The 21701-nt window shown below is 42.6% G+C and overlaps 1 protein-coding gene across 29 annotated transcripts in view; it reads left to right on the plus strand.

The window, feature by feature from the left end:
• Galk2 (galactokinase 2) overlaps window positions 1-21701 on the plus strand; it is a 142166-nt gene that overhangs the window by 88311 nt on the left and 32154 nt on the right. For 20 of the 29 annotated variants that reach the window (NR_190852.1, XM_087650939.1, XM_087650936.1 and 17 more), the window contains 1 exon segment: window positions 13803-14013. The exons of the other annotated variants lie outside the window; for them this stretch is intronic. Coding sequence is in view for 19 of the 20 variants with exons in the window: in XM_087650939.1 (XP_087507065.1) it covers window positions 13803-14013 (211 nt within the window). In the remaining variant the exon portion in view is untranslated. 29 annotated transcript variants of the gene reach the window in all.

Here is a 21701-nt window from a genome sequence, read left to right on the forward strand (position 1 = left end):
TTAAGTCAATATTTTACATACAAGAGGGAACATGCATTTGTTTTCCTGTGTCTGACTTTTTTGTTTAATGTAATGTTCTGTAGCTCCACCCTTTCCCCTATAAATGCTTTTGACTTCATTTTTTCTTTATGTTTGAAGAAAAGTCCATTACATATTTGTACTAAATTTCTTATCTATTCATCTACTTATGGACATCTTGGCCTGGCCCATTTCTTTGTCATGTGACTAATATGGCAATAAACATGGCTGTTTAGGTATCTCTGTAGTACATCGAATTAGAGTCCTTTGGGTATATGATCAAAAGTGGATTGTGGGAGTACATGACAGCTATATTATTTATTTATTTGTTTGCTTGTTTCTTTCTTTAGTTAGTTAGTTTTTTAAATTAAAATTTGTATTTTGTGTGCATGGATTTACTGCCTGCATGTATATCTGTGTGCCACATGCATGCCTGGTGCCACAGAAGCAAGAAGAGGCAAGAAGAGACGGCTACATGCTTTCCCCACTGATTGGCCAGTACTACTAAATCTAATAAGGAAGCCAGGGAAGTGAATTCTGACAGCTGTGCCTCTGAAGTGGGGTTCATATCCTTATAGTGCCATGCCATCTATTTGATTCCTGGCTATTGTCATCAACAGTGTTTTCTTGGGCTGGAGAGATGGCTCAGTGGTTAAGAGCACTGACTGCTCTTCCAGAGGTCCTGAGTTCAATTCCCAGCAACCACATGGTGGCTCACAACCCTCTGTAATGGGATCTGATGCCCTCTTCTGAAGGCAGCTACAGCGTGTGTGTGTGTGTGTGTGTGTGTGTGTGTGTGTGTGTGTGTGTGTGTGTGTAGAATAAATCTTAAGGAAAAAAGATTTTTAAAAAAGAGTGTTTTCTTGATGTAGGAGTGCTTAGTATTTTAGTTTGCAGCTAGGACACACTGTAAGTACTAGGAAGTTCATACTTTGAGAGCACTTCTGTTGACCCTTAGCCTCATTTGTTTCATGAATTCTGTCTCTGTTGTCTTGCCTCAAAGTCTGCTAAGAGGGAAACCTCACCAATGTGGGGCTCTAGCCTGCTTATTCCTCCCTTTTCCTTCATTGTGGACAAAGCACTGTTGCCTGCTCAGGGCCCTCCTGAAGCAGTATCTGAGGTCAGCCCTTCAGTTTGCTGTAGTGAAAGAAGTGGTGAATCTTGAAGAACTGTTATCTCCAAGCTTCTTGGTGGGAACTGTGAGGAAATGACCTGCAGCCTCCCAGATGCAAAGCATGCTGGCCACAAAGGCAGCAGTGACACACTCCCTCGTCAGGCTCTCTTTCTGAGCAGGTGACCTCACCTACCCTCACCTCATCTGCAAGTCATCTTTCTGATTCCTGAGCCAAATTTCTAAGGGCTTAAGTGGCTTTCCCATTTTGCTCCCTCACAGCAAGACAGCAGCTCATTGGTCATGTAGCTGTGGTTGTGAGACTCCATTTTTAATTGCAATGCACACCGACTTGCAGGCCCATTAGCGGAAAGTGAAATGGACGTTGGCCTAACAGCTAACTGTGATATCTCTGGAGTGAATCTCGATCTCACATGAGTACCTCTGCCTACAGGGAAAAGTAATGCAGAGGCTCCCTGTGGAAGCAGTCTGCAGGCTGCAGGCTTGCCTTGCAGAGGGGCCACACAAGTCACTGGGCAGGATGTTTTGTCCCAAGTGTCTAGGACAACAGGACTGGTTCAAGTAAAGGTGGAGATGAGAACTATCATAGGGAAGTACCTTCCCTTCCTCTTCATTCTTTCTTTTTATCTTTTACTTTTTAAAAGTAATTTTTAAAAATTTAGTATTCTAAAATCTGATACATTTATATAATGTATTTTGATCATATCTATCCATTACTACCAATGAGTGCGCCCCACCCAGTCTCCCTGTCTCTCTTCCAACTTTGTGTCCTCCTTTTTTTTTTAATTTAATAATCATAGTCATCTAACTGAGACTGAGGCTTCCACCCTGCCTGTTAGCTTTCATAGTCCTGGAGGTTACTCTACAGACTACTGTGCAGGGGGTCAGGGGACGGGTGGATAAGCATCAAGTCTTACTCAGCTGTGAACTCTTTGAACATGTCAGGCAAGATGTGCCCACTGGTGTAACAGTGGCCCAGCAGTTACAGGAGTAATCCATCACTCTCTGATTGGATTTGAGGCCTGCTCCACAAGAGGGAATTTATGCCTAGTACTGTAAATCTGGCCTTCACTCTATGGCTGAGGAAGTCAGGCTCTAGGAGTGAACTTATTGCTGCTATTGTTTGACTAAATTGTTATAGTACCAAGCTGCCTTCTAAAAATTCATTTAAGAGGAATTATAGATAAATGTTATTTCCAGCCATAAGCAGAGACGCTTCTTTGCAGAGACTCATGATTTTCAAGGTATTAAGAATATGCAACAGTTGAGTACTCAGCCCTAAATTGGACATTTATACCAGTACTTCTAAGGCATAGAGATTTTTTGCCGAAGAGGAGGTAGAAAGAACATGGAAATTGAAAGATGAGGAGAAGGGTTAAGAAATTTGGCACAGTCAAAGAAGTCAACCTCACAGCAATGTTGGCTGCCTGCAGTGGTCTTGTACAAGACTGGGCCTAGCATCAGTTAATAGTGGATTAGGAGGGACTCACGGTCCCTATCCTCAGGCTGAACTATTGCTACTGGTGGTTTCTGGTAAAGAGGTGGTCATTGTTTTCAGGTGTGTACCTAGTGTGGCTCCCACCAGGATCCAGTGATTCGTTCCCCACCCATGGTCACACAGATGATCCTAGTTAAACTCTGAGTCTCAGAGACAAAAACAAAATAAGAAAAAACAAAGCCATGATTATGGAAGAAGGACTTGTGGGGAGAAGGGAGGTTTAATAGGATTGGGAAGGAGATTAGAGAGGCGGGGGCTACACTGGTCAGAAGGGACTTTATCCGTGTGTGGAATTGTTAAAGAACAAACTCAATAAAAGTAATAGAAAAGAGGAACAAAAAATGAAAAGAAAGAAAAAGATACCCTGTTCTGTGAAATAATTGGACAGCAAAACAATTGTATTGTCTCTGTTCCCAGTTCTCCTTTAAAATCATCCCTTCAAGTATATGAGCTAGGGTTTAAAAAAATATGATTAACACATTTGAAGACTTTAGCTTGTAACATTTCAGAAGTGAGCAATTAAAACCAAACTTAAAACCATCTTTTGGTAAGTCTGGCATCCTTTATAAAAGGAAGAAAAAAAGAACTTAAAAAAAAAATAAAAAAGCAAATAACCCAATTAAAAATAGGGTACAGAACTAAGCAGAGAGTTCTCAAAAGATGAGAGATAAATGGCTGAGACACACTTAAAGAAATGTTCAGCATCCTTAGCCATTAGAGAAGTGCAAATTAAAACTACTTTGAGATATTATCTTACTCCAGTTAGAATGGCCAAGGTCAATAAAACAAATGACATCACATGCTGACAAGGTTGTGGGGCAAGAGGAACAATTATTGATTGTTGGTGGGATTGTAAACTTACACATCAGTGTAGGAATCAGTGTGGCAATTCCTCAGCCAAAAATATATCTACTTCAAGAATGAGCCATACCCCAATGGACTCTATATCCTACTACAGAGACAGTCATCTGTATTCATTGCTCTGTAATCATAAGTTGGAAAGAGCCTGTCTACCAACTGATGGATGGATAATGAGAATGTGACACATTCACACAAGTATTCAGCTGTTAAGAAAAATGCAATGTTCTGGTAAATGGATTGAACTAGGAAAAAATAGCAAATACTGTATATGTTCTCTCATATGTGGGCATGAGCTTTTAAGCTTTCAAAATGTGTGCTACATAACCATAGAAGTCAGGTACTTAGTAAGGGACTGTGAAGAACAAGAGGTTCTTCCAAGGAATACACTGTTATGGAGAGATAAAGGAAAAACAAGACTAGGAGGATTAAATAGGGAGGGGGATGGGAGAGGAGGGAAGAGGGGGAGATGGTAAAGGAGGGAATCTGGGGAGGGACAACTAACACTAAAGGACATTTGAACAACCATATGGAAACCTAGTACCATAGAAGTTCCTAACATATAAACATATATAAAAGAAATCCAAATGGGCCACAAAATAATAATGGTGACTGTGTCTTAAATAGACATTGTATGCCACCAAATAAATCCCCCAGTGCCAGGAATGTGTTGCATCACGTTGAGTCACTGATTAAAGGGGTACCATGGACCCTCCCCAAACATCATGGGCTACTGTCTACACTATTGCTTATTCTCTACAACCTGATTGTAAGGCCACATTTCTGAAGACACGTATTTATGCCATAGAACACTTGATGAAGTAGTATTCTGGTGCCCAGCTAGACGATCCACCTCTACTAAGTAGTATTTATGGTACTAGAAGGTGCCCTAAACACTTCCAGAGGAGAAAGGTAGTCATCAATATGACCCATCCTCCAACCTTGCAATCTACAGCAGTGCCCTGCCTGTAGGTATATGCTGAAGCAACAGCTGCATACATGTTACAGGAGTAACCCACCACCTTCACACATTTGGATTTAAGGCCTCCTCCACTGAGATAGAGCCCATCCCTGCTACTGCGAATAGTGCCGAGAACCTGACACTAGATAGGTCACGGGCCTAGGGGAAAACCTACCATTCCTCTGCTAAAGGAACCAATTAATAAAATGACTCCTAATTACACACTGCTGTATCCATAGGTCAGTGCTTCACTCAGCCACATCAGAGAATTGTCCTCTTGTAGTAAATGCGAATTAACAGAGACACCTATAACTGGACAGTATCCAGAGTGACAGACTCAGTCCTAAATGTGATGTCTTCATCAAGCCCTCCTTTAAGGCTCAGGGGTCTGTGTGGAAGAGGAGGCAGAAAGGTTGTAAGGGCCAGAGGTGCTGGGGGAATCAAAGAAAAGAGCATCTTCCAGATCGATGCACAGACGACCTCACAGAGACCGACAGCACACGGCCTGCACTGATCCTAGTGCACAGGGCCCAGCGTTGAAAAGGCAGTGGACATGGACTCCCTGCTAACCAGGAGCCTATCTGTGAGGGGCAGTGGACATGGACTCCCTGCTAACCAGGAGCCTATCTATGAGGGGCAGTGGACATGGACTCCCTGCTAACCAGGAGCCTATCTGTGAGGGGCAGTGGACATGGGCTCCCTGCTAACCAGGAGCCTATCTGTGAGGGGCAGTGGACATGGGCTCCCTGCTAACCAGGAGCCTATCTATGAGGGGCAGTGGACATGGACTCCCTGCTAACCAGGAGCCTATCTGTGAGGGGCAGTGGACATGGGCTCCCTGCTAACCAGGAGCCTATCTATGAGGGGCAGTGGACATGGACTCCCTGCTAACCAGGAGCCTATCTGTGAGGGGCAGTGGACATGGACTCCCTGCTAACCAGGAGCCTATCTGTGAGGGGCAGTGCACATGGACTCCCTGCTAACCAGGAGCCTATCTGTGAGGGGCAGTGGACATGGACTCCCTGCTAACCAGGAGCCTATCTGTGAGGGGCAGTGCACATGGACTCCCTGCTAACCAGGAGCCTATCTGTGAGGGGCAGTGCACATGGACTCCCTGCTAACCAGGAGCCTATCTATGAGGGGCAGTGGACATGGGCTCCCTGCTAACCAGGAGCCTATCCTTGGGACACCCACTGGCTTATGAACCACATTCAAGAGCAGGCCCCACAACCACGAATAGGTGGCCATGCTTTCTGGGTAAGCTTCTTGTTTCATTTGCTTTGTTTTGCTTTGGCAGTTTTTGCCTTACTGATATTGCTGATCTTCATTTTTGTGGGATTTTTTGAAGTTGGATGCATAGGGAGGTGAGAAGAATCTGGGAAGAGTTTGGGAAGGGGAAAACATCAAAATATATTGTACAAATGAAGTTTTTTAAATGAAGAGAAAAAAGTAAATGAGTACAAAAAAAAAGAGCAAATCAGACTCACATTTTATTGACGACTAATGTTCTACTCTCTCTGGATTTTTCTTTTCTTTTCTTTTTTTATTAGATATATGTCTTTACTTACATTTCAAATGTTATTCCCTTTCCCGGTTTCCTGTCCAAAAGCTCCTATCCCCTCCCCCTCCCCCATATGGGTATTCTCCCCACCCACCCCCCTTACTGCCCCCCAATTCCCCTACAGGGGGTCCAACCTTGGCAGGACCAAGGGCTTCCCCTTCCACTGGTGCTCCAACAAGGCTATTCTCTGCTACATATGCAGTTGGAGCCCTGGGTCAGTCCATGTACAGTCTTTCTGTGGTGGTTTAGTCCTTGAAAGCTCTGGTTGATTGGCATTGTTGTTCTTATGGCGTTGCAAGCTCCTTCAACTCTTTCAATCCTTCCTCTAATTCCCCGCAAGGGGGTCCTGTTCTCAGTTCGGTGGTTTGCTGCTAGCATTGATCTCTGTATTGGACATGATCTGGATGTGTCTCTCAGGAGAGATCTATTTCCACTCCCTTTCAGCATGCATTTTTTAGCTTCATCAATCTTATCTAGTTTTGGTGGCTGTATATATATATATGGGCCACATGTGGGGCAGGCTCTGAATGGCTGTTCCTTCAGTCGATGCTCTAAACTTTGCTTCCATAGCCCCTCCTATGGATTTTTTTTCCCCTTTTAAGAAGGAGTGGTAGCATCTGCATTTTGGTCATCCTTCTTCTTGAACTTCATGTGACCTATAGATTGCATCTTGGGTAATTTGAGCTTTTGGGCTAATATCCACTTATCAATGAGTGCATACCAAGTGTGTTTTTCTGTGATTGAGTAACCTCACTCAGGAAGATATTTTCTAGTTCATTCCATTTGTCTATGAATTTCATGAAGTCAATGTTTTTAATAGCTGAATAGTACTCCATTGTGTAGATGTACCACATTTTTTGAATCCATTCCTCTGTTGAAGGGCATCTGGGTTCTTTCCAGCTTCTGGCTAATATAAATAAGGCTGCTATGAACATAGTGGAGCATGTGTCTTTGTTGTATGTTGGAGCATCTTTTGGGTATATGCCCAAGAGAGGTATAGCTGGGTCCTCAGGTAGTTCAATGTCCAATTTTCTGAGGAACCTCCAGACTGATTTCCATAATGGTTGCACCAGTCTGCAATCCCAACAACAATGGAGGAGTGTTCTTTTTTCGCATCCTCGTCAGCATCTGCTGTCCCCTGAGTTTTTGATCTTAGCCATTCTGACTGGTGTGAGGTGGAATTTCAGGGTGGTTTTGATTTGCATTTCCCTGATGACTAAGGATGTTGAACATTTCCTTAGGTGCTTTTTGGCCATTCGATAATCCTCAGCTGAGAATGTTTTGTTTAGGTCTGTACCTCATATTTTAATAGGGTTATTTGGCTCTCTGGAGTCTAGCTTCTTGAGTTCTTTGTATATTTTGGATATTAGCCCTCTATCAGATGTAGGATTGGTAAAGGTCTTTTCCCAATCTGTTGGTTGTCATTTTGTCCTAATGACAGTGTCTTTTGCTTTACAGAAGCTTTGCAGTTTTATGAGGTCCCATTTGTCGATTCTTGATCTTAGAGCATAAGCCATTGGTGTTTTGTTCAGGAAAATTTCCCCCGTGCCCATGTGTTTGAGACTCTTCCCCACTTTTTCTTCTATTAGTTTGAGTATATCTGGTTTGATGTGGAGGCCCTTGATCCACTTGGACTTAGGCTTTGTACCAGGTGATAAAAATTGACCGATTTGCATTCTTCTACATGCTGACCTCCAGTTGAACCAGCACCATTTGTTGAAAATGCTATCTTTCTTCCATTGGATGGTTTTAGCTCCTTTGTCAAAGATCAAGTGGCCATAGGTGTGTGGGTTCATTTCTGGGTCTTCAGTTCTGTTCCACTGATCTACCTGCCTGTCTCTGTACCAATACCAAACAGTTTTTATGATTATTGCTCTGTAATACTGCTTGAAGTCAGGGATGGTGATTTCCCCAGAAGTTCTTTTATTGTTGAGTATAGTTCTCACTATCCTGGGTTTTTTGTTATTGCAAATCAATTTGCAAATTGTTCTGTCTAACTCTATGAAGAATTGAGTTGGAATTTTGATGGGGATTGCATTGAATCTGTAGATTGCTTTTGGCAAAATTGCCATGTTTACTATATTAATCCTGCCAATCCATAAACATGGGAGATCTTTCCATCTTCTGAGATCTTCCTCAATTTCTTTCTTCAGAGACTTGAAGTTCTTGTCATACAGATCTTTCATTTGCTTGGTTAAAGTTACATCAAGACATTTTATATTATTTGGGACTATAGTGAAGGGTGTCATTTCCCTTCTTTCTTTCTCAGCCTGTTTATCCTTTAAGTAGAGGAGGGCTACTGATTTTTTTGAGTTAATTTTATACCCTGACACTTTGCTGAAGTTGTTTATCAGGTTAAGTAGTTCTCTGGTGGAACTTTTGGGGTCACTTAATACACTACCATATCATCTGCAAATAGTGATATTTTGATTTCTTCCCTTCCGATTTGTATCCCTTTGACTTCCTTTTGTTTGTGAATGTTGTATCTTCATTTTCATTAAATTCTAGGAAGTCTTTAATTTGTTTCTTTATTTCTTCCTTGACCAAGTTGTCATTGAGTAGAGCATTGTTCAACTTCCATGTATATGTGGGCTTTCTGTCATTATTGTTGTTATTGAAGACCAGTCTTAGTGCATGATGATCTGATAGGATGCATGGGATTATTTCTTTTTTTTTATATTTTATTTTATTTTATTTTTTAACTTGAATATTTCTTATTTACATTTCGAGTGTTATTCCCTTTCCTGGTTTACGGGCCAACATCCCCCTAATCCCTCCCCTTCCCCTTCTTTATGGGTGTTCCCCTCCCCATCCTCCCCCCATTGCCTCCCTCCCCCCAACAATCACGTTCAGTCTTAGCAGGACCTAGGGCTTCCCCTTACACTGATGATCTTACTAGGATATTCAATGCTACCTATGAGGTCAGAGTCCAGGGTCAGTCCATGTATAGTCTTTAGGTAGTGGCTTAGTCCCTGGAAGCTCTGGTTGCTTGGCATTGTTGTACATATGGGGTCTCGAGCCCCTTCAAGCTCTTCCAGTTCTTTCTCTGATTCCTTCAACGGGGTCCTGTTGTCAGTTCAGTGGTTTGCTGCTGGCATTCGCCTCTGTATTTGTTGTATTCTGGCTGTGTCTCTCAGGAGAGAACTACATGCGGTTCCTGTCTGTCTGCACTTCTTTGCTTCATCCATCTTGTCTAATTGGGTGGCTGTATATGTATGGGTCACATGTGGAGCAGGCTCTGAATGGGTGTTCCTTCTGTCTCTGTTTTAATCTTTGCCTCTCTATTCCCTGCCAAGGGTATTATTTATTCTTGTTCCCCTTTTAAAGAAGGAGTGAAGCATTCACATTTTGATCATCTGTCTTGAGTTTCATGTGTTCTAGGCATCTAGGGTAATTCAAGCATTGGGGCTAATAGCCACTTATCAGTGAGTGCATACCATGTGTGTTTCTCTGTGATTGGGTTATCTCACTCAGGATGATATTTTCCAGTTCCAACCATTTGCCTATGAATTTCATAAAGTCATTGTTTTTGATAGCTGAGTAATATTCCATTGTGTAGATGTACCACATTTTCTGTATCCATTCCTCTGTTGAAGGGCATCTGGGTTCTTTCCAGCTTCTGGCTATTATAAATAAGGCTGCTATGAACATAGTAGAGCACATGTCTTTTTTATATGTTGGGGCATCTTGTGGGTATATGCCCAAGAGAGGTATAGTTGGATCCTCAGGCAGTTCAATGTTCAATTATCTGAGGAACCTCCAGACTGATTTCCAGAATGGTTGTACCAGTCTGCAATCCCACCAACAATGGAGGAGTGTTCCTCTTTCTCCACATCCTCGCCAGAATTTGGTGTCACCTGAGTTTTTGATCTTAGCCATTCTCACTGGTGTGAGGTGAAATCTCAGGGTTGTTTTGATTTGCATTTCCCTTATGACTAAAGAAGTTGAACATTTCTTTAGGTGTTTCTCGACCATTCGGCATTCCTCAGCTGTGAATTCTTTGTTTAGCTCTGAACCCCATTTTTTAATAGGGTTATTTGTCTCCCTGCGGTCTAACTTCTTGAGTTCTTTGTATATTTTGGATATAAGGCCTCTATCTGTTGTAGGATTGGTAAAGATCTTTTCCCAATCTGTTGGTTGCCGTTTTGTCCTAACCACAGTGTCCTTTGCCTGACAGATGCTTTGCAGTTTTATGAGATCTCATTTGTTGATTCTTGATCTTAGAGCATAAGCCATTGGTGTTTTGTTCAGGAAATTTTTTCCAGTGCCCATGTGTTCCAGATGCTTCCCTAGTTTTTCTTCTATTAGTTTGAGTGTATCTGGTTTGATGTGGAGGTCCTTGATGCATGGGATTATTTCTATCTTTGTGTATCTGTTGAGACCTGTTTTGTGACCGATTATATGATCAATTTGGGAGAAGGTTCCATGAGGTGCTGAGAAGAAGGTGTATTCTTTTGATTTAGGATAGGATGTTCTATAAATATCTGTTTAATTCATTTGGTTCATAACTTCTGTTAGTTTCGCTACATCTCTGTTTAATTTCTGTTTCCATGATCTGTTCATTGATGAGAGTGGGGTGTTGAAATCTCCTACTATTATCCCGTGAGGTGCAATGTGTGCTTTGAGCTTTAGTAAGGTTTCTTTTATGAATGTAGGTGCCCTTGCATTTGGAGCATAGATATTTAGGATTGAGAGTTCATCTTGGTGGATTTTTCCTTTGATGAATATGAAGTGTCCTTCCTTATCTTTTTTTAATGACTTTTGGTTGAAAGCCAATTTTATTAGATATTAGAATGGCTACTCCAGCTTGCTTCTTCAGGCCATTTGCTTGGAAAGTTGTTTTCCAGCCATTTTCTCTGAGGTAGTATCTTTCTTTGTCTCTGAGGTGTGTTTCATGCATGTAGCAAAATGCTGGGTCCTCTTTACATATCCATTGTGTTAGTCTATGTCTTTTTATTGGGGAATTGAGTCCGTTGATGTTAAGAGATATTAAGGAATAGTGATTCTTGCTTCCTGTTATTTTCATTGTTAGAGGTGGAATTATGTTTTTGTGGCTCTCTTTTGGTTTCATTGCCAGGAAATTATATTCTTGCTTTCTATATAGTGTAGGGTCTCTCCTTGTGTTGGAGTTTTCCATCTATTATCCTTTGCAGGGCTGGATTAGTAGAAAGATATTGTGTAAATTTGGTTTTGTCATGGAATATCTTGGTTTCTGCATCTATGTTAATTGAGAGTTTTGCTGGATACAGTAACTTGGGCTGGCATTTGTGTTCTCTTAGGGTATGTATGGTATCCGTTCAGAATCTTCTGGCTTTCATAGTCTCTGGTGAGAAGTCTTGTGTAATTCTTATAAGTCTGCCTTTACATGTGGCTTGTCCTTTTTCCCTTACTGCTTTTAATATTCTTTCTTTGTTTTGTGCATTTGGTGTTTTAACTATTTTGTAACTGGAGGAATTTCCCTTCTGGTTTAATCTATTTGGAGTTCTGTAGGCTTCTTTTATGTTTATGGGCATCTCTTTCTTTAGGTTAGGGAAGTTTTCTTCTATAATTTTGTTGAATATAGTTACCGGCCCTTTAAGTTGGGAGTCTTCACTTTCTTTTATACCTATTATCCTTAGGTTTGATCTTCTCATTTTGTCCTGGATTTCCTGTACATTTTGGGCTAGGAGCTTTTTGCATTTTACATTATCTTTGTTGTGTTGATGTTTTCTATCTCTGTCCCTGAGATTCTCTCTTCTATCTCTTGTATTCTGTTGGTGATGCTCGAATCCGTGACTCCTAATCTCTTCCCTAGGTTTTCTATCTCCAGGGTTGTCTCCCTTTATGCTTTCTTTATTGTTTCTATTTCCATTTTCAATTCCTTCACCTGTTTGGTTGTGTTTTTCTGTAATTCTTTCAGGGATTTTTGTGTTTCCTCTCTAAGGGCTTCTACTTGTTTACTTGTGTTTTCCTGCATTTCTTTAAGGGAGTTCTTTATGTCTTTCTTAGATGTCTCCATCATTAGCAAAAAGTGTGAGTTTAAATCTAAATCTTGCTTTTCTAGTGTGTTTGGATATCCATTATTTTCTTTGGTGGGAGAACTGAGCTCTGATGATGACAAGTCGTCCTGGTTTCTGTAGCTCAGGTTCCTGCACTTGCCTCTAGCCATTGGGTTGTCTCTGGTGTTTGCTTGTCTTGCTGTTACTGAGAGTGACTTGACCCTGCTGTAGGCCTCTGTGTCAGCACTTCTGTAGAACTGCTTTCCTGTTTTCTTTCAGCCTGTTATGGGAACAGGTGCTGATCTCAGGTGTGTTGGCACTCCTGGAGACTTCTTCCAGCTCTAGGTGTGGGCAGGAGTCAAAGGGTCCTGCCCCTGATTGCTCCTAGGTTGCAGCCAGGGGGCACAGTTGGCACTATACAATTCCCTCTTGGGTCTGGACTCTGGGCAGAGGGTATTCTCCTCTGACTTCTCAGGAGTGTCCACACTTCTGAGGGTCCAGCTCTCTCCCCCACGGGATTTGGGTGCAGGGAGCTGTTTGGCCGGTTCAGTTTGGTCCTGGGCACAGACCAGAACTGCAGGTACCAGCGGCTGCCTGTTCCTATATCCCTGTGTCCAGAGGCACTGTGCAGTTTCCCCTTGGACCAGGGATGTGGCCAGAGGTGTGCAGAGGTGGCAGTTTGTCCTGCGTTCTCAGGATGTCTGCACTCCTGGGTGTTCAGCTCTCTTCCCCATGAGGATTTGGGTGCAGGGTATATTTTTCTTTTCGTACCTGCTGTCTTCACATCCAGACAATGAATTCTTCAGGCCTCAGAGAGGGAGAGAGGAACTTTCATTATTTCTGTTTCAGTGGCTTAGGGATAATGAAAGAAATGTATTCTGGGTTAGGACTCCCATGATTGGACCTGATTAGGAAGATTTTGTTTACTTCATGTCTTCTATCATATTGTGGGGCTACCTCAGGATATAACTGGAAGCCAAACTTTTTCTGGAGGGTAAAGGAACATGGGGATGTACTACTACCAGGACCTAATGAAGGGACTTTTCATAGATTCACCAATGAGGTTTTTATTTTAAAAGTGACATTTGACTCTAAATACTCAGATACTTAAAAACATTAGCCATTTTCAAAACACCCATAATAAATTAGGAGTATTTTAATAGAATTATTGCTGCAGAATACATTTTTCAGGACTCAGGTCAAATGAAGTTTGAATAGTTTTTTCCAGACTTTACACAGAAGGATGAAGTATAGATGGTCTGAATAGAGATAAAAGAGTAAAAGTATTCAAGAATAGTTTTTGAGCAGTGGTTCTAATCCTCCCACATGCTCTGACCTTTTAATACAGTTCCTTATGTAGTGGTGACCTCCCAGGCAGACAATTATTTTTGTTGCTATTCTATAACTTTAAGTTTTAAACTGTTATAAATAGTAATTTGTGTGTTTTTCGATGGTCTTAAACAGCCACTGTGAAAGATTTGGTTAACCCCCAAAGGGGTTGCGACTCACAGGTTGGGGACCTTTGCCCATGGGATAGAGGTGACAGACAGAAATAAGAGTGAGGAATTCTGTACTCACCCACATGCTCCAGCATGTATTTGCAATGCATGTGTTTTAAGTGACTGACATTTAGGCATATATAATTCCAAACATCTGAGGTCACAATGCATTTCTGAGCAGTAGTGGGAAGCTTGTATAGTTTGATGGAAAAAAAATTCAAGTTGAATGTAACTAATTAAAACAGAACATTGAAATCTGAAGTAAAACTTAACCTCTACCTTGGTTTGAACTTGCAGGTCCTTGCTAAACACAAAGGCTTGCAATGGGATAAAGTCCTGAGGCTAGAGGAAGTACAAAGCGAACTAGGAATTAGTCTGGAAGAGATGCTATTGGTCACAGAGGATGCCCTTCATGCAGAACCCTACTCAAGGGAGGAGATCTGTAAGTGCCTGGGAATTAGCCTGGAGGAACTCCGCACCCAAATCCTGAGTCCAAATACTCAAGGCGGTGAGTCTGCTGGACAAAGAATGGCGTGGCCCGTTTGCCACACACAGATGGTAGTTTCCAGTCGTCCCCGAGGACACTACTGATTTCAAATCATGCTTTCAGGAGTTTGGAGAATGTGTGTGCACTTTGGCTATCTAGATTATCTAGGTTCCCCCTATTCATTTATCAACAAACATTTCTTGTGTATAGCAGGCATTCTCTGTCCACACAGGTAAACAATTCCTGCCCTCAGGAGCTCTCAGCTCTATAATTCACTCTCTTTTTGTGTTTATTTTTTTCTATTTGCTTTTCAGTCATATCATTAATATAAAATGATGTAGGTTAGAGCATTGCTCATAACTGCTCTAATATTACTTTGGAACACCAGAAGGTCTTTACTGCCTCTGTTGCAGTTCGTAGCCTGCATAATGCATACACACACACACACACACACACACACACACACACACACACACACACACACATTTGCTGGTTGCCTTTGAACAGTGCTGTTTTTATCTGATGCTATCAGAACAGAGAGGGATGGGTTATATTTTGGAGAGTCTGTCATGAAGTCTTGCAATAGCTGTTCCTATTAGAAGGAAAGGTTTTCTTTGTGGGAAGCTGGGGAACTGGACATCTGAGATTCAATTTTCTATGAGAAGAAACTAGGGAGGAAGAGCTTGGTGCAGAGTTTAACCTCAGAGCCCTGTTCCACTGTGTCATTTAGTTTAGCTATACAACTGCTTCCTGATCACCTGCTATGGAATTCTGGTTTTATATATTGTCTGTCTGTGTCTATCATCTCTCTCTCTCTCTCTCTCTCTCTCTCTCTCTCTCTCTCTCTCTCTCTCTTCTCTCTGTCTCTCTCTGTCTCTCTCTCTTCTCTCTGTCTCTCTCTCATCTCTCTCTCATCTCTCTCTCATATCTATCTATCTATCTATCTATCTATCTATCTATCTATCTATCTATTTTTGTGGTACTAGGGTTTGAACCCAGGCCTTCATGCATGCTAAGCAAATGCTGTATCACTGACCAACAACTTCAGAACTTGGTGCTGGAGAGATGATTGTGGCCATGGAGGTCCACTTGGGAGAATAGAAGAGAAGTCTTGCTGGCTTTACTAAGGATGCAGCAGCTACCAAGAGTTAAAGAGCAAATAAATTTGATTTTTTTGAGGCAGGATATCCCAGAGTTGCCCAGAGAGGCCTGAACTCACCAGTATAGTACAAGTTAGCCTATATAGTATTGGGTTTCTCTAGCCCCAGTTTCCAGATCTCAGACTCTAGGTCTGAAGTAACATCTTACAGCTGTGACTTATGACAAGGGAATGCTTTGAGAGCAAGGGCTGAGTTTTGGTTTCTAGCGTTCTTTTGTCTATTTTAGTCCAAGCTCAGAGTGAGTCTCTAGAAGTGGGTGAGCACACTTGACTGCTGGCCAAAGCAAGTTACCACCTGTTTTTGTAAGAAGTTTTTGCTGGAGCACAGTGATGTATTTGCTATGGTTTTTTGGTTCTCCATGAGCTGAGTGTGACAGAGACTGAGTAACCACAAAACCCGAGATATTTCCTATTTGGCCCTTTGCAGGAAAAGCTTGCTGAGTCTTACTCCAGAAAGGCAGTTGACTCAAGTTTTCTCCATTTTACCATAAAAAGAGGCACAATGGAGTTTTCCCTTGGGAGCAACTACATGAGCGGGGCTTACTGCTGGAGAGATGAGTGTGGCCATGGAGACAGATAAGTCTCAGGCAGAGGCATGAAGAGGGCTCCATGCCAGAGACCCACAGGTAGCAGACTAGACAGACCCGCCTCACCGAAGCCTTGATAGTCACGCAGTGCGCATGTGTGCTTCCTACGTGCATTTTCTCTTATATGTGAGATCTAGGTTTACAAGCGTGTGTGACACTAAAACCCAACTGAGGCTATTCAAGGGGAGGAGAGGGACCAGCAGGATGATAGGAGAGAATAGTGAGGGGCTGGTATGAACAAAGCACAGTGACAAACATTTAGGAAAATGTCATAAAGAAGCTCATTATTGTACACACTAATTAACATTTTAAAGTTTATTAAATGAAGTTGAGTAGAGCATTGGAAGGGAGGGTATCCAGCAACTCTGACTTTCTCTTTTGACCCAAAGCATTGTCTAATTTAACGTGGCAGATAGGCTGTGGCAAGTAGGACACAGTCTCTACCTTCTAGTAACCCAGTATCTCACAGGGTAACTGCCACACAAGTCTGCCAAGGACTTGCTAGAGTCAGGATATTTATCAAGAGCTCTGGGATCCTTTAGTTCATAAGGAGACTTGAGTGTGAGCTGTAGAGAAGCTGTGGACTCCCCAGCCTGGGGGTGCTAGGCAACAGTAGACAGGGTAGTGGGTGAACAAAGACAAGGAGGCTCCAGAAGGATGTCATATGAGAAGTAATTAGGGGAGAAAAGGTGGCAAATTCATTTCTTTCCAACATCTTTTTCCACTAGTGCCTGACTAAAGATGCAGAACGTTGCATGTCTAAATGAGATGGTGTGGCTTGGGAGTCATTGGTGAAAAGGTGAGGGCATCACAGGTACCATGATGCTCTTGTCTTGGTCTCTCCATGGTGAGCTTCTCTGACGTTGTGGGGGCTCCCCACACCCCAGCTGCCCCAGCATGCTTCATCTCATGGCAACCTTGTCTCTCTGTCCCATCCACCTCTTGAGCTGAGCAGAGCATGAGGACAGTGTGGCCTGGGCTAGCTCACGTCCTTACTGTCCAAAAGTCTGGCCTCGGGCTGGTGGTCATAACTGACACTGTTTTTCATGGGTGTTACCCTTTTCAACCTTTATGGAAAGCTCAAAAAAAATCCAGGCTCCCCCCTGAATTCTCTGTCACCCCAACTGTTTTTTTGTTTGTTTTTTCTTTCTGTATTTCCCTGTTGTTTCTCCTCCCCTCCTTCTACCATTGTTTGAAATAAATGAATTTCTCAAACTCCTTGGAGAATACAGAGGAAAAATTGATGATTAATATTATTTAAATATTTAAAGTATTCCCCTAAAAGAAAAATATTTTATAAAAAATGATGACTTCATTTTACCTCTATCCAAACTAAGTGTTTCACTTCCTCTATGTATCCCTTCCTATAATTTTGTACTAATGATTTACTAACACTTGTTTACACCCAATAAGTCTCCATTGGATGAATTCATTTATTTTGTACTTACACTATCCTCAAGAGATTCCCCCTTTATTGACTGAATTATGCTTTAAAAACTAGGAACACAACTTAGCACATTGATTCTGGATTCATTTAGATTACTCTTACTTGATTAAATTTCTAAACTTAGTCACGTGGCCCCAGCTAGTTTTCCAGGTGTGCTGAGGACCTGGATCTTTCGTGTCGATTGGCGTATCCTTCTGAGCTGCTGCTTTGTTTGTTTTGAATGTAAGCAAGCCTTTTTCTCAACCATTGGGAAGATGGGACTCTTGTAGAGGCCTCTGTATTCAGATTTTATTATTGGAGGCAAGCGTGACAGCTGCTTCTAGCAGAGGGCTCGTGGGGATGCCACTGCCCTTCTCAGAGGTGCCTACATTTTGACATGCTTAGTTTTGACTTGAATTAATTTTCCCAGCAAACTGGAGCTTCTGCTAACCCAGCCAGACCCCCAAAGGCACATGCACAAAATTTCATTTTCCAGATTCCTAGTAATTAGATTTAGAAATGTACAGAGGCCATTAAAATTAAACACACACTCTGAAGAAAATCCTAAATCCTTTAGATGTTTGAAATGGCTGCAGACTAACACTAACCACTTAGGAGTAGTTAAGTGCTTGCTAGGCATTGAATATACTAGTGATTATCTGGGTGTGTGTGTGCTTTCATAGTCAGGGTCCCGGAAGCTCAGAGTTAGTTTGGGGGTGCTGTTTGGCAAGGCATGATGAAAAGAGAAGGAGATGTGAGAAGCAATGTGTACAGCACTAGGCTCAGGACAGTGGCAATAACACAGCTCAGGAGACAGAAATCCATGGAAAAGGTGGGCCCTGAGGTAAGAATGGGCTGGCTAACTTGGGGGTCCGTTTACAAAAGGGAGAATTAACTGGGAACATTTGTTTTGGGAGTGTCCAAGGGCTCTGGGTTGGGATGTACTGGCTGAGTGGCTGCACTGTGGTGAACTGGACACCTGTTTCATTGCCTGTATGACCAGCTTTGCCTGTGATCAAACACTTGCAAAGTACTGATCCGTTGCTGTTTTGTTTGGATTTTGGTTCAAGGCAGTAATAATGACTTTTCATCATGTATATGGCCCTGGCATGGGCTCTTTAGGAGGAGAGTTAGAGCTGGTGAGCAGCAACAGCCACTCAACACCCAGCTACAAGACAGCTGGGCACTTCCTTCACAGTTCATACTCTGCACACACACCGTCTTCTGTGATGCTCACCGTGAGGCAAGTGGTAATCCTCATGTTGCAGATGGGGGAACTGAGTGGACAGAAGAGGCTAAGTGAGCCCAGCCCTAGTCTCTGCCTTCATCCCATACCCCTACAGTATGGGATTTAGTGTTTGGAAGTGGCCCTGGGACATAATGATTGCTTTGTATCAAACATGGTTCTCTGCACTTGGCTTCATGAAAGGCGTTTTAGTCCCGGCAGTCTGGCACTCCTGGGCGTCTTTTCAGCATCTGTCGTTCTCTCGGTCTGGGCATGGTCCAGGGAAACATCTTTGAGCCTAGGTGTTCTCTTCCTGTGACTTTATCTATTGTTCAAAGTGCTTCGCTTCAGCATACCAACATTTACCTCTTAACTAGCCACTGGGTACACTTTCCCAGCCATTAGCGTCCATCTGAGTACTGTGAATGGAGCTGGCGACATTCAGTGGGTTCCTCCTGGATGTCAAGAATAAAACAACCCTCGCTGTGTCTGTATGGACACTCGTGGTTCTAACCACATTTAGGTTTCGGTCATTGCTCTACGGTCAGAGCAGAAGTTTTAATATTTTTTAAAGAAATGCCTTAAGGACAGTTGTTGTCATCTTCAGGGTAGATTAAAGCAGGAGACAGCAAAAGTGTTCATCTTTATTCTGTCAATCACCAGTCTTGGCACAAACAAAAAAGATCAGAGACTATTTGCATAAGAAATCATATGGCATGGAAATTGTACATCAAGAAGGAGTACAAAATTATATTTATACAGGGCTTTTCTTTTTTTTTTCTTTTGGTTCTTTTTTTCGGAGCTGGGGACCGAACCCAGGGCCTTGCGCTTCCTAGGCAAGCGCTCTACCACTGAGCTAAATCCCCAACCCACAAAATTATATTTAAATAACAAGAAATAGCAAGCTATGTGTTTTATGAGGGAACAAGAGAGCGAGGAGGGAGATGAAGTGGGACACAGGAATTCAGAGTCTGGTAAAGGAAGGGCCATGTCCACAGGGTCCACAGAATATTCTTGTGGAAAGCACATAGACAAAGCAGCCATCCCTGGGCACGCTTACTGTCCTCCTTAGCTCTGGTGTCCCCAGAGCACTGTACCTGCCTACCCTTTCAGGATTACAGTTAATTTACATTGTAAATACCTAGACGATAGGGCATCTCATCATTGGTTCTGAAAGGGACCATCCCTACCTTCCTAGTGCCTCCCTGTAGTTTGGAAGGTTCAGCTAGAGCATAGGCTGTTGTGTCTTTGAGCTTTACCCTCCCTAGTCTATCGACTTTCAGATTTGTCACCAGGAAGTTTAGTCACTGGCAAGAGCACTAGGTGCCCAGTGCACAGCGCTAGCATTTCCTTTGTTTCAGCTGTCATTGAACCTGTCCCTCAAGTACCTTTTAACAAGTATACTGGGGATAAATGACTAGAGTCTTAGAAGTTGATTCCTCCATTTAACAAGTAACTGAGGGACTGTTTGCTAAGTACTGTGCACCTGTAATCAGTCCTGCTAGCATGGTCCTCATTTTGCTTAGGAATTTTGGGGGGGGGGTGGGGGAGAATAATAACAACAACGATGACAATGATGACGATGATACCTGAAGGTAATATGCTATTTTATTCTCAGATAGGCACTGATTTTTCCTTTGTGCCTCTCATTTGTATTCTCTTAAGTTTCCCCTCCCAGAATTTCCTTCTATTAATTAGCAGAACAAAGCTAATGCGGTAATCTGCTCCCCACCCCACCCCCATTTTGACAAAGCAGAAGGACAGGCTGGCTGTTGGCACATGTGACATTGCTTCTTAGCCCCTCTTTTACAGCTGTACTGCTCACACACCTCCTGAATGCCCTCTGCTCCTTTTGAAATGGTGTCTCTCACTTTTCCAAGGACCAAGGTGTAAGGAAATTCTGGGAAATTAGTGGGGAGATACTTTTTTTCCCCCAAGAAAAAGACAAAAAACATTACTGTGGCCCATCCAAGGGGCTTTAGATGAGCAGGAACAAGATGGTGTTTGTTGAGACTTGCAGGGTTTGAGAAATCCTATTAGGGTCTGAGAGCAAAGGAGCCTCGGTTCCTTCCCCCCAACCAGCATGGTGACTACAGATAGGAAAGGATGCAGGATCCTAAGGAGCTGTGAAGAGTGGAGGAGCCGCCTCTGACCCTTACTGCCTTGGAGAATGCCGTGGAAGCTGGTGTCTGGGCCGATCCTGAAAGAAGTGCGAAGGCTCTTTCAAGAGTGAGTGTGTCGTGTATGGATACTGGGCGTCCTCTCTGGGACTCTGTGGACAGTGGAATGAACACTTCAAGTAGGCCGAAGAAAGTGTCACATCCTCTTGTCAGAAGTAACAAAGGACTGAAGGCACAGAGAGCCTTCATTTGTTGGATAGTGGGAAGTATGCTAGAACTTCATGGAATGAACTATTCCGTAAGGTGAGTCTAGGCTGATTAGCGATGAGAAGGAACTCGGGGGGTGGAAGGCAATGCAGCCATCTAGACAGGGAGGGTGAGAATCCAAGGGCCGTCAGGTGGAAAGGCAGGAGAGGGGCTCTGTCGTGTTATAGGGATGTGTATTGGTAGTGTCACATGCAAGTTGAAGGTGACCGTAGCAAAAGCTTGCTGCCAGAGGAGGAAGCCTCATTATGAAGCTGACAGCGCTGGCTCCTACAGAGCTTACATAAGTGGGTGCCATTACTCTCCCTGGGCAAAGTGGCAGTATGCTATGCGTTTTAAACTATTCACAAATGCCCCTTGGAACGCAGTTTTCCACAGATTAATGTGGCTTTTTTTTTTTTTTTGAAGTGCGTGTATACTTTTCTTCATTGGTGGTTTTGCTTTGTAAAAGCAGGTAGTTAAATATTTAAATATAAAATGCTAATTTAATTTTAGTCTTTGCAGCATGGGAATGGGGTACTAATGTGACTGAAAACAGCAGTCTATTTTGTGTGGCTTTGACCATTTCATAAATTTCATATTTATGAAAAGTATTATTACTAGGAAAATAAATTTAAAACCACAGTCCTACTTCAATAGGGATTATATAGTGTTTTTTCCATTATATGCTTCAATGGTCCAAAGAATCAATGCCTCCGAGTAGGGGATCACAACTTTGCTGCATGAGAGGCACAGGGCATGGAGGGACTCTGAAGCAGTTTGCAGCATCTGCCTCTGAACTTCCAATGTGTGCTGCAGAGCACTGAGCCAATGGCATGCTGCCTCACGGCCTCCCACCCAAACGCTGGGAGGTATTTGGGGGTGTGAGAGTCTCAGAAAGATTTCTACTTCTTTCAGACCACATATTAATTTATTCTGTTTTAATTAT

The sequence above is a fragment of the Rattus norvegicus genome, chromosome 3 (assembly GCF_021556685.1).
Source record: "Rattus norvegicus strain SHRSP/BbbUtx chromosome 3, alternate assembly SHRSP_T2T, whole genome shotgun sequence".
Classification (NCBI taxonomy): Eukaryota; Metazoa; Chordata; class Mammalia; order Rodentia; family Muridae; genus Rattus; species Rattus norvegicus.